Source organism: Rhinolophus hipposideros, assembly GCF_964194185.1.
Source record: "Rhinolophus hipposideros genome assembly, chromosome: 23".
NCBI lineage: Eukaryota > Metazoa > Chordata > Mammalia > Chiroptera > Rhinolophidae > Rhinolophus > Rhinolophus hipposideros.
In genome coordinates this window covers 44027572-44040781 of record NC_138069.1, presented here as the reverse complement: position 1 = coordinate 44040781, position 13210 = coordinate 44027572, and the positions used below count along the sequence as shown (strand labels likewise).

Here is a 13210-nt window from a genome sequence, read left to right as displayed (position 1 = left end):
GGGACCACGACCGGTACAGCCCCGGCCATGCCAGTTTCTCCACTGACTGCTTTTAGACCTTAATGAAGCAGAAAAGGAATACGGGCAAAGTTTTGCTTAAAAAACTAGCCAGGAGGGAAAATATTGGCCCAGGGGAGGGAACCACCTATGCCAGCAGGAGCTGAGAATAAAGTCAAGACACAGAAGCCATGAAGGTCCAATGTGTGGCCTGTAGGTGACTGTGGGGTTACACTGATGTCACTGACACTGCGACTGTCTCCAGCCTGCGAGCTCCAGGGAGTCCCTTGACGCCCTTCTGTTTCCCTACAACCCAAAGGATGAGGGACAAAGCTGTCACTGGGAGGCTGAGCTGAGGTGTCTCCCGCTGAAGGCATTACTTAGTTTGCAGGTGGCCACAGGTGGGACCAGCCCCTCACACGCACTCACACGTCCCATGCTTCCGGGATGGTGGCAGCTCTTTTGGCTTAAACCTCAGAGGGCCAGCTGCGCCTCACACTAAAATCCAAAATGAAATGAAATTACCAGAAGCTGCAGGGAGGGGTGGCGAGGAGGGCTCGTTGCGTGCAGCTGGAGCAGACCACCTTCTAGCAGGATCCGCACTGGGGGTTCTTTGCCCGGTAGCCCTGAGGAAGACAGCGACTCTAGTGATCCCACCCGAAAGCCCTGAGACTCATAACTGGGCTCCCAGGTCTCCTGGGGCAGCGGCCCCGGTGGAGTGACCAGCTAAGCCCGGGGCCTCAGGCGTGCCCTCAGTCAGTCTCCTCGGGGCACTTGCCCCAGTCAGGCCTCAGATGCCTCCCTGCCCCCCGTTGTCCCTCGGCCGCCCTGTCCAAGCGGAAGTGCTCACGGCCACGTGCAGCTCTCCACCTCCTGGCCCTGGTTGACTGCCCCAGGGATGGACCCCTGACCACAGCCTATGGAACCAGGACCCTGTGGTTCTGACTTGGGCTTGCTGTCCTTCTGCAGGGAGAAGCTAGACCTAACAGCCACGGTGGCTGCCACTGTTCGCCATGTAGGCGGAGAAGCAGAAGTCTGTGAAGGCAAGAGAGAGGCAGAGGCTGGCGTGCAGAGCGACACCCGCGGGGGCCGGGAGGGGAGCCTGAGCCTCCTAGGGCAGCAGACGCTGTCTCTGTCCACTGCAGGCCCACAGTAGCCCTGCCCTCATGCCCAACATGGTCTCTCGGCCTCACCGTAAATCCCCCCCTTGGCCTGAGTTGACTGAAATGGGTTCTGAGTGTTTGCAGCCCAGAGAGCCCTGACTAACCCGGTAGACCTAGCAGGAGTGAGAGTGTCACTGTCGAGGGCTGCTGGCCACGCTGCCTGAGCACTGAGACAGCGTCGCACATGTACTTAGAAGGGGGCCGTGTGTGTGTGAGGACAAGCTGACCGCCATCTACAAAGTGACGATCTGAGGACCACACAGCACCCAGCCCTACTTGCTCCCTCCCCTAGGGTCATAGCTGTGGCCCACCACACGCCCAGGGTGCTGGATTCTCACAAGGTGCAGCCTGCTCTGCTGACACACTGAGGTCCCGGCTCCCATACCCTGCACCTGGGCGACGTGTCAGTGTCGGCATCTGACACAGAACACAGGGGGGGCTGCCAGTCAGCTTACCTGTGCCTGATCCGTGCCAGGTGTGCCCGGAAGATGGACTGGATGATGGTAATGGCCTCCTCTTGCCCTGGGTCACCCTCGGCCGGGACAACAGGGCTCAGGAGGCAGGGTGAGGGACAGCTCTGCTGCTGAACAACACAGGAAGGGAGCCGTTTGAGAACCCCGCCCACCCTCTACTGTGGCATGGCCGTCACCCTGGACCTCAGGCAGCCAGGTAAGGGCATAGTTCCATTTCAGGTGGCTCATCTCATTACTAACTACTTAGTCAGCATTTTCCTGATTGGAGGTTCTTAATTCTTAGACTCTAGAGTCTTCAAATGACCGTCTTGTGGTTTTCACAGAGGAGGGGGACTGATAGAGGAAGCTCGTATCTTTATTTTGAACTTTACGTCTTAATTGCAAGATGGATATGCTACTTGATATCCTGGCACCTTAAAGCAAGCAGGCCCCTGAGCTTAAGTCCACCCAGGTCGCACACCAACACACTGCTTTGTGACCTGAAGGTGCCAGTAGGGGGAAGGGTAGTGGGCACACCCACAGGGCAGGGCGTGAAGACGAAGACAGAGAAGGAGAAATTGGGGCAACTGTGAGGACTTGGGTGGGTCCCGCCCTCCCGCAGGGTTACCTGGCTGGGGAGGCTGGCAGATTCTGAACCATACACCTTGCTTGATAATAGCTCCACCCGTGCTCGATGTCCCCTGAAAGCTGCCTGCAGCACAGCAGCCACCTGGCAGGGAAAGAGGAGAGAAACGGATGTTAATTTCCCAGGAAAGCGGCAGGCAGGTACAGATTAGGGGAGATTCCAGAGGGAAAAGCTCTGGCAGCAGAGAAAGTGACTTCCCTTACTACTGCACGACCACAGAGAACTAAAGAACTTCTCACTCACGCAGACCCTCCGGCAACGAGAAAGATGCCAATCCTCCAGGGAGAGAAGGCACAGATGCCCGACCCCCCAGTAAACTGAGTCTTGGAACACAGATAAATCACGTGTTAAATGCGATTGGGTTCAACTGCTAACATTAGTCCCTATTTTACACATACTTAGATCTTCGTATTGGGCTAGTTTCTTCTATTTCATACACGTCTTCTAAAGTCAGGCAGGGTAGTAGTGCATGACCTCAGACTGTCACACAGGAGTTACTTATCCTTTGACCTTCATCTTAAGTGATTTTCTTAAGAACTACACATGGGTCCAAAAATCAATGCTCTGGGTTACAGGGCAGCACTTCTGTTTGAATGACCCTGCCTCTAGCCAGGGTTGAGAATATCACAGCTGGACAAAGACCTGAGCTCTCGTAATGCTTCAGGAGAACAACACGCAGGCACACCAGGTCCTGATGAGACACGCATTTTCTCAGAGGTCTACATGCACCCAAATCCCAGTCACAGGAAACCCTCTGTGTGTTCTTGAAGGAACACGACGTGAAGGTGAAGGAAACGACATGAACACGAGATTCAGAGACAAGTACAATGAAGGAAGCAACAACACACCCGTTATTAAGGACAAAAGAACCCACTAATGCACTGACTATTGGCACTGACCCAGGAGGTCCACGCCTGAATGACAGACAGTAGGGCGACTGCAGCAGCTGACACTGTACCAGCAGCAGCACGACACAGGGGTGCCATCCTCCTTCAGGCCACGCACAGGCCCATGCTGTCAACTGGGCACCCCAACAACCCTGCCTGCAGGTCTTACCATCATCTTGACCTCAGAAATAAGGAAACTGAGGCTCGGGGGGGACACCGGAAGAGAAAATGTGGCATATGGCAGACAGCCGTGCTGGCCACCTGGGTTATGACCATGTTATACCGTCCTCTGAGGAGGCCCGAATTCATTCATTCATTCACTCGTTCAAAAATACTTATGAAATGCTAGGCACCATTCTGGTAGCTAGGGACGTAGCGGCCAGAAGAAGACATGGTCCCAGCCTCCATGGCACTTACATTCTCACGGGAGAGACAAGCAATTAAAAAAAAGTGAAACATCAGGTAGGGGTAAATGCTCTGAAGAAATATAAAGTAGGGCAGGGGCTGGGGAGCGACGGGTGTGTGTGTGTGTCCAGTGGAGATGGGAATAAAGCGAGGGAGCAAGAGCCTTCGAGGCAGGGGAGCAGCAAGTGCAAAGGGCCTGGGGCAGGGACATGCCTGATGTTGCCAGGAGGCCAGGGACGCCTCCAGGCTGAGCAGGGCTGGACGGGTGGAAGCGTGGTGTGCAGGGTCCTCAGGGAGCAGCTCTGGGTTTTGTTCCAAGTGCAAGAGGAAGTCATTGCCGAGTGGGGTCATTTAACATTAAAAGCATTGCCCTTGCGGCTGCATGGGGACAGGCTGCAGGAGGGCAAAAGCAGAAGCAAAGGGACGCTTGAGGAGGTTACTGCAGGAGTCCAGGTGGCTCAGATCTGCACTGTCCCCAAGCCAGTAGTTCACTGTCATCTTTCGCACACCCTGCGTCCGCTCTAACTTCCACGGCCACTGAGGGGCTCCCTCATGCTCCTGTCGCATAGACCGACTCCCCTTTTCCTAAAGAAGCCTCAGTCTTTCGCGTGCCCAGGGCTCAGTGCGGGAATCTTCTGCGCTTCCTCTCATTTCTCAGTCCCGCGGGCTCCTCCTCATTGTAAGGCCCAGCTCCCGCGCCAGCCACCGTGGCAGGGACTTCCCAGCCTCCGCAGACAGGACAAGCAGGACCGACTGGCGGCCCCACAGCACTGTGTGTGCAGCCCTAAGCCACACCTTCCAGCTGAGCTGTCCTTACCTGTTTACCTGTTTGTCCCCATGTCCGTGTCCCGAGCGCCCGGCGGGTTGTTGACACACGTGATGCTCAATAAATGTGTTGAAAGGATGAATGAATGAATGAACAGGTGAATGAATGAATGAGTAACTGTGAAGGTGTGAAGTTATCTAACTATTTATTTGATGTTAATATCCTTATGTATTTTGAACTTAATGTTGAGGTCTGATCTGATTTCATGACAACAAGGACTTACTGCTGTTTCCTGAGATCTCCCTCCCCACACTCCATTCCAGAGTAAAAATACATATTTTGAAGTTGGTAAAATAAACCTTGCTCACCTCATCCAGAACAGCTTTTGTTTTCTGAAATAGAGAGGCAGATTATGAATTAACATAAGGATGAATTTTCCATAATACTGCCCATTTCTCAATCTTGCCCCTGCCAGCCACCAGGGATGGGAAGGAAGCGCCGCCCGCCGCTGTGCGACAAAGGACGAGTCAGCTGACCAGGCTTCCCACAGCACTGCCTTTGCACCCGGCAAATGGAACCCTGCCCCCTTCCAGGGCGCCGAAAGTTGAGCCTCACCTTTCTTCCCAGGACTCGGCACCCCCACTGTGGTTCCAGCTGCGGGTGTCTCTCTCCCCCTCAGCCCACATCACCTCCTTTTCTGCCCCATCTATTCTGTCCCTCCTACATTTTCCTGCATGTCAACTGCACCGACCTCAGAGCCCACCCGTCAAAGGGCTGCCACATGGGTGGGCCGAATGAAAAGATGAAGGACACAGTGGCTGGGGCCCCGCGGGTGCAGACCAGCAGCCGGCCTCTCGGGAGCCCTCCTCACCTGGTGCCTGTACGCCTTCCACCGCGCCTGCAGGAGCCTGGCTGCGGCCTGTCTCCGCCCCTCCGAGCAGGTGCAGGGGGCACTGGCTTCATCGGACTCAGAGGCCAGCTGAGAGGGAGTGTTGGCAGGATGGCAAGGTCGGGGCTGCTCCTGGGGCTGCAGGAAAGTGGAGGGTAAAGGGTGACTCAGTAGGGCAGGACAATGTTGTCATGGACGGTGGCAGGGGAACACTTGGCTCGATACAGGCTACACTTATCACACTGACTTTTAATTCAGAGGGAAAATCTGCCCACACTGCTCAGCACGGCAGGTGACAGAAGTGTCTGGAGAAACGACGCATAAACTCAGTTTTCAGTGACCTCTCTGAACTCTCTCCAGGGACGAGGGGAAGGTGACAGCACCTGTGGGGTCTCAGAGGCAGCTCGCCCAGTAACAGCTGTGTATTGCAAGAATTACCTGCTTTTCAGGAGTCCTTTCTTTGGTCGTTTTAGTCTAATGCTGTACACAAAAGTGTGACTTCTGGGTTTAAAGGTAGCAGATTTCTAGCTTGGTTTTAAGGTAGAAAGAAGCAAGAATTGCTACTGTAACCACCAAATTAACACTGATCTCTATTACTTAAGGGTCACGTTTATTATCTACAAGGACTCCTCTCAATAAAAATAAAAATATTGGACTCTTTTTCTCACATCAAAAAAAGCAAGCACAGGGCCGGCCCGGTGGCTCAGGCGGTTAGAGCTCCATTCTCCTAACTCCGAAGGCTGCCGGTTTGATTCCCACATGGGCCAGTGGGCTCTCAACCACAAGGTTGCCAGTTCGATTCCTCGAGTCCCACAAGGGATGGTGGGCTCTGCCCCCTGCAACTAAGATTGAACATGGCACCTTGAGCTGAGCTGCCGCTGAGCTCCCAGATGGCTCAGTTGGTTGGAGCGCATCCTCTCAACCATAAGGTTGCCGGTTCGACTCCCCCAGGGATGGTGGGCTGTGCCCCCTGCAACTAGAAAACGGCAACTGGACCTGGAGCTGAGCTGCTCCACAACTAAGACTGAAAGGACAACAACTTGAAGCTGAACGGCACCCTCCACAACTAGGGTTGAAAGGACAACAACTTGACTTGGAAAAAAGTCCTGGAAGTACACACTGTTCCCCAATAAAGTCCTGTTCCCCTTCCCCAATAAAATAAAAAATAAAAATAAAAAAAAAGCAAGCACAGTGGAGACCCACGCTTGGAGAGAGGCCCGAGACTGGCAAAAGTGCGTGCCCCACGGAACCGTAAAACCACTGCAAGTCCAGGATGCTTGCCCACCGACCGGCCAGTGCCCTGGGCACACCTGCATCGTCACCTGTCTCTTCTGGGTGCTGGCAGTCACTTCCCGCCACGTTCCCCATCACACAGCCTCTGTTACCCTGAAAAGGGCCTCGCCCTTCCCGCAGTCCTAAGACACCTCCAGGCCTCCGCTCCACTGAGGCGGGATGAGCCTCTCACCCACAGTGAGCAAATAGGTCAAATCAGTGACTGAGAAGATAGAGGAACATTTACTCAAGCTACTCTTGGCAGACAGCTGGAAGAATTTTAAACTTGGGCACACACACACAGTCCTCGAAACGACTGTTGAGAGCTGTTGAGAGCTGTCCATCACTCCATTTACACCTACAATCCATTGCTCACACTCCAGGCCTGCCAGCCGGCTCCCTAGGAGAAGTCTTTCCAACTCATCCCCTTCCTCTTCAAGTGGGAATCCTTTCAGGCAGGAAGACCCAGCACGAATACGTGCTTATTATAACAAACTGAGACAAGGCTAAGAGAAAGTAGAAAGCGCTCGTGGTCCCACCACACAGACGCAGCCGTCCTGGGGTGACCCCTGCAGACTTCCTACAGGTACGTGTTTTCCTCATAAAAGGGGCGGCACTGTGACCTCTGTGGGGGGAGGGACTAGTGCCCAGCAGACTGCAGGCCACAGGCATCTTCCATGTCAGTGAGGGGACATCAGTTCCACCCTTCGTGACGTAGGGTGACATGGCCTGACTGGATGCCCTGCCTGCAGTGGTAGCCGGCTCCATCTGGCGCCTGGTTTGCAGGGTGGGCAAGGCTGTGATGAGGGCCTCCACCAGGGGCTGGCAGGGCTTCCCTTGGCCCACTCTGAGTGGTCTGCCATTTGTCCCTGTCATTTATAGGGACACAAAGTCTTCAGGTTGTCTAAGATGCCAAAATGGGTGTAACTCTTACACCACGCCAGTCTCCTGAGCTCAGTCAGGACAAACGCAGAGGCTGACTGAGGACGGCACTCCTGAGGAGAGCTCTGTTGCGGCTACTGGCGTGGCCGCTCCGCCTCGCGGGGGCCAGGGAGGGTTCAAATCCCAAACTGCTGCGTTAGGGACAGCAGCGGCCCTGCGGTGAAGTTGCCAGACAAAGGAGGTGGCAGCAGCGTGGGCCAGGTGCTTGCGATGGTCAACGCGGGACACGGGACGAGTCCGGGGTCTGTGTCCAGCGACTGCACGGGACGAGGTCAGAGCTAGACGACCTCTCCTGTGTCTGCACATCCATGTGCTGACAAGATAACAGGACAACGTGTTTTTCTTCATTTGTCCACAGAAAATCCAAGCAGGCCAAGGGAGGGTGGAGTCTTCAATGTCCAATTCTGTGGGATGTGGAAACTATTTTTCCTCCGTAAGGGACAGTGACTTTGAGAGGAAAGCGTTAAGAACAGCAGACACATCTGTCCTTACTAAAGCGGTATCTCCAGGGCTCAGGGTGACCTGAAACACACTTGTCACACGTCGGCAGGCCCTGCCGTTTCACTGCCTGCGAGCGCCCCACTTGGGCAAAAGGATGTAACAACGCCCCCGAGTGCCACGTCGCCTAGAGAAGACATGCAGCTCTGCTCTGCCACGCGACATGCCCGTGCCGTCAGCAGGCGTGCGCCACACTTGGCCCAGGCGTGTCCACCTAGGGCAGGCAGTGGGGGTATCCAGGCGAGCAGGCGTCTCCTGCAAAGTGACCATCACACAGAATGGTGAATTCCCTGGACACTGGGACAGGGCTTCCGCAGCCTGGGAACAGGACCCACAGAACTGAGGAAAGCACCTGGAGACGCGTCCACACAGGTGACACGAAAGCACTTTACTGAACAAGCTGTCTCAGGGGGGAGAGACAGAGCCCCTGCCCAGCCCTCACTGCATGCCACCGCCACACAACCCTCAGGCTCCAGGGCCGCGCACGAGGCCGCCTTTCTTCTGCCGAAGTGGTGGTGCTGTGCTCCGTCTCGCCGTGTAACTACTGACGTGCTCACCTGCCTCTCCAAGGCCTCACTTAGCTCTCGTCCTTTTTCCCTTGTGCTACTGCGGAAGTACATGTAGCATCATATGCTCAAAGACGACGCTGGAAAACCAAGGCTCCTGCTAAACAAGCCAGCCTCGGAACACCGAAGCCAGTTCAGATTTAAAAAAACAAACCACTTTTACTTTCAACTGTGAGCAGATCACTCAACCCTGTGGGCTGTTAGCCTCCCTTCTGGTGGCCAGTGACAATCTCTGTCAGGCCACCTGCTACAGCAGCAAGTCCCTTTCTGAAGCAACAGGACTTCTTGGCTAAATGTGTGCCAGACAAGGCCCCTCCATCCTGGTGGGCCCCCCGGCACTCCTCACACCTCAGGAAGCAGAAAGGGTTACAGAAAAGGGGGCAGCAGGAGGCTGGACCACGTCTGGTCTCCCTGTCCCACACGTACATGACGGCTCCTCTGGGAGCAAACTGCAGCCGCAGGATTCTAACACCTCTGTTATTGGTGGTGTGAGCAGATATCAGAGTACACCTGCCATCTCAAGATTCTGTTACTTGGAAAAAAGGATTAGCGAGAAGGCACATTCAAGCCCATAGCCCAGTGCAGGGAGCACTGGGCCAGTGGGGACCAAAGGGCTCCCCTTAAGGTCACAAAGGCCACCTTCTTGTCCACATCAATAGGGAGAGCAAGGCGACAGGGACAGGGAGGATGGTCTGCCTAGATTCACCTCTTACCTGCCTGCAGGTCCTGCAGAAGGAACCTGCCATTCACTGAAGTCAACACTGACAATCAGGTCAGAACTTTGGGATTCAACACATACAATTTATAGAAATCAATTGTGACGACAGAAGGAAACTGGACTGTCGGTGTTGGAGTCAGGAAAATGTCTAGGTCTGGGGCCCATCGGCACCTTCACATCCCCGCCAAGACCAAGCACGCCTGAATCATACCTCAGGGGTCACTTCCATGAGGTCACTTTCCTCTTCTTTCTTAATTTCTTCTAGTTCTTGAAACTTCTTGGTAAGGGTTTGAATTTCCTCTCTAAAGTGGAAAGGGAAAAGATGACAGCAGATTTGTCATTGCGTTGAGTGAGATGTCTGTGCGTGACAGCGGGGACGGCAGCCTGCAGAGCTGGGAAGGACACTTCTCCCAGAGACATGGGGGCCCGACCGCCACCCCACTGCACCATGGGATGGCGCGTCTACTGTCTATCTCCTCGGCTGGATGGGATGAGGGTTTTGGGGCATGTGGTTAAAAACTGAAAAAATACTGACTGCACAAACAATGACAGGAAGGTCATTAGGGTTTTGTAATAAAACAACGAGAAAGGACGGAAATATAACTGATGTCCTCACTATAGGTTTTAAAGGCAAAGTAAAAATAATTCTTCACTGTCCACCTGCCCTTTCTGCTTTCTAGCCTTCTGACAAATTCTAGTGGCATTTCTCCTGAAAACAAAATGTTTGATTCATTTCAGTAATCTGTGTCTTATCAATTATCCTGAGTGCCACATATTTCTGCTCAGATGTCTAATCTACCTTTGGGGGGATTTTTTTTATTGATATAAAGTTCATAGAATATAAAACTCACCATTTTAAAGTGCACAATTGAGTGGGCTTTTCAGTATATTCACAGTTATGCACCATCAGATGCACTCCCGTCTAACTGGAGGACACTCCTGTCACCTGAAAGCAGCTCCCTACCTGTAAGTCCCTCCCGTGGCCCTCCCCAGCCCTGGGCAACCACTTGTGTACTTTCTGTCTCTGAATTTGCCTGGTCTGGACATTTCGGAATCACACACGATATGGCCTTTTCTGTCTGCTGCTGTCAGTCTGCGTAACGTGTCTGAGGCTCCTCCGTGCTGCAGCACCTCTCAATGCGCCCCTCCTTTTCCCTGCCTCGTGTGGGTACACCTCCGTTTCTTATCTGTTCATCAGCTGATGGACATCTGGGCTGTTTCCACTTTTTGACTGTTGTGGACAATGATATTATGAAGGTGCGTGGTAGGCAACTGTCCCAAGGAGGTCACTGACACCTGGGCTGAGTTTTTTTTGGCCAATATAGTTTTTTAATTTCATTATTTTTTTCAATTACAGTTGACATTCAATATGAATTTACATTAGTTTCAGGTGTACAGCACAGTGGTTAGACATTTGTATAATTTAAGAAGTGATCCCCTGGCTAGTCTAGTACCCACCAGGCACCGTACAGAGTTATTACCATATTATTGACTATATTCCTTATGCTTTACTTTATATCCCCATGACTATTTTGTAACTGCCAATCTGTGCTTCTTAATCCCCTCCCATTTTTCACCTAGTCCCCCTCTGGCAACCATCAGTTTGTTCTCTGTATCTATGAGTCTTTGTTTATTCGTTTATTTTGTTCTTTAGGTTCCACATATACGTGAAACCATGTGGCATTTGTCTCTCTTTGTCTGACTTATTTCACTTAGTGTAATGCCCTTGGGGTCCATCCACGTTTTCGCATGCCTGGGTGGAGTCTCGGGGCCAGTGGAGACCCAGCGGTGCACACGGCGGGGGGCGGGGGTGGGGTTGTGGTGGTGGTATGGACAAGGCAGCTGCCACGAGACCATCTTCTCTACCAATGGCCTAATTATGCACGGCTTTTCCTCAGAGTTTGGGGTTTTATTCTGAAGGAAACAGAACCACTGGAAGTTTCAGGATGAGGAATGACTGAACCAGAAAGGCGTTTTTTCACAAGCCGGTCCTGACACTGTGCTGAGAACAGGTGGGGGAGGGCAGGAGGAGCTGGAATTGTGTGCATCCTCTCTGCAAACTCTGACCCTTGGTTCACTTACCTCAAAGCCTCCTCTCTTTCTCTTCTTGCCTTCTCAGCTTCCTTCACATCTTCTAGCTCCTTCTGCAAGTCAGCCTTTGCTTGGAGCAGCTGCTTCACTTCCAGACTGAACACAGAACCAGAGACATTTGTGTTCATTAAAACAGAGGACCAGCTACAATGAGCATCACAGAGCAGGAAGCAATCTCAGGAAAAATAACGCAGTCCCACTCCCTCACTGTGGACAACGGACGGTGGACGGAGGACAGGGGCAGAGGAGAAAGGATGAGCCAGGAACAGACTGGAGCCCTGAGTCAGCTGTTACTGAGCCCCTGCTGTGTGCCAGCCACCATCAGGTACAGGGGACACAGTGGCGCGTGAAATCAGACTGGGGGAGGTCCCTGCGCTCACGGCCTCACCCAGCAGTCACACAGCAAGGTGCCTAATCCGAGTCCCAGCTGAGTGCTTGAAGGGCCCCCATGGACTAGACTGGTGCTGGCTTTGCTGAGGTCTGGAGGACAAGGGGCCTCTCAGGCACCTCCAACTGAACTGCTTCCAGATGGGCTTTTCTGTGTCCCACAGGTGACATGTGGCTCTGAAACAAGACCGCTGTCTGCAGCTCGGTTCCACTGCTTCCTGTCACGTGACTCTCCACAGGAACGAGCTCACACACCTTGAGTGGTCAGCAGAGCAGGGCACACAGTAAGGACTTAATAAGTGGAGCTATTATCAGGCCATGCGACAGCTTAAGACATCATCACAGACGTGACTCAGCTTTACAACTCTTCAGGAAACACTATAACTTTTACAAAGGACCTATCAACGCACGTAGACGCACTACTAGACTTCGACCGCAGGTGGGAGAACAGGCACAGGCGAAGGCCTTGGCCTTCTGCCGTAACGGGTCCCGGGGCAGGCAGAGCCCTTCTCAGGCCTAAGTGTGCACACGACACCAGGGTGGTCCCATCAAACACAGAGCTGAATTCTAGAGACCCAGGGCGGCTGAGATGCTGCATCTCCTACCAGCTCCCAGGTGGGCGCGGCCCGAGGTGGAATCTTCCCAGGCCACACTCTGAGCAGCAGGGTCTGAGTGGTAAACGTCTCAGAAGACCATGGCTTTTGCTTACAATCGAACAACCATGACTAGAGAAGCCCCAAGTAAACAGGGAGGAGGAGAAGGTGGGTGCATTTTAGGTGGGCTACAGATCAACACTCTAGAGAACAGAAAATAAGCAAAATCTTGAGGCTTTGCCTTTCGAACTCTTAGGATCACGCTGAAAATTTCACAACATTTATCTTATTTGATATACAAATTTGATACCATAAACATATTACTGAATCTTTAAATCACTCTGCATAAGATCTAACTGAGAGTCTATTTTACACAAATTAATGAAAGTAAATTCTTCTCTAAAAAAATTTGGAAATCCCTCTAGAATTCAGTACAGAGATTTAAAGGCCCCTCCCTTTAATGATATAACATGGCCATTTAATGTCTTCTTTTTACCACTAAAGCGGCCTTTATTTTACCACTGAAATATACATTTTAGAGTCATATAAAAAGTATTTGTGCAATTACTACCGTGAGCGGAGCATTTCGCCCAAATTGACAAGAACGGGGCAAGTCTAGCAGGAACACCTTTTCACAGGAAGCAAGGCCTCCTCCGGGGCCCGGGAAGTGCCCACTGCACACGGACCACGTACTCTCTTTCTTGCAGCTGCACCTGCAGGGCCTTCTGCTCGCCTTTCAGGCTCCTCACCACACCCCGGAGACGCTCGCTGTCCTCGTGGCACTCGGATCGTGGCTGCCTGTGCCCCGCGGGGCTGGAAGCAGAGTGACCGAGGGGGTCTGACCTGTCCACTTCTGAAGCGTGTGATCTGGGGCTTTCCATTGAGCTTATCTTCTGGAGGCAACACAGGCATTTGTTAGACATTTCTAGAGATCCCCA

General features: G+C 52.9%; 1 protein-coding gene across 11 annotated transcripts in view; it reads right to left on the bottom strand.

Moving 5' to 3' along the window:
• Positions 1-13210, bottom strand: part of IQCE (IQ motif containing E) — a 40019-nt gene that overhangs the window by 5356 nt on the left and 21453 nt on the right. For 5 of the 11 annotated variants that reach the window (XM_081035294.1, XM_081035298.1, XM_081035289.1 and 2 more), the window contains 8 exons: positions 12966-13165; positions 11284-11388; positions 9413-9503; positions 5188-5343; positions 4685-4708; positions 2241-2342; positions 1616-1743; positions 523-623 (listed from right to left, as the gene is read on the bottom strand). In XM_081035294.1, coding sequence (XP_080891420.1) covers positions 523-623; positions 1616-1743; positions 2241-2342; positions 4685-4708; positions 5188-5343; positions 9413-9503; positions 11284-11388; positions 12966-13165 — 907 coding nt within the window. The remainder of the gene's footprint in view (positions 1-522; positions 624-1615; positions 1744-2240; positions 2343-4684; positions 4709-5187; positions 5344-9412; positions 9504-11283; positions 11389-12965; positions 13166-13210) is intronic. The other 6 variants (XM_081035295.1, XM_081035299.1, XM_081035293.1 and 3 more) reach the window with 2 other exon arrangements.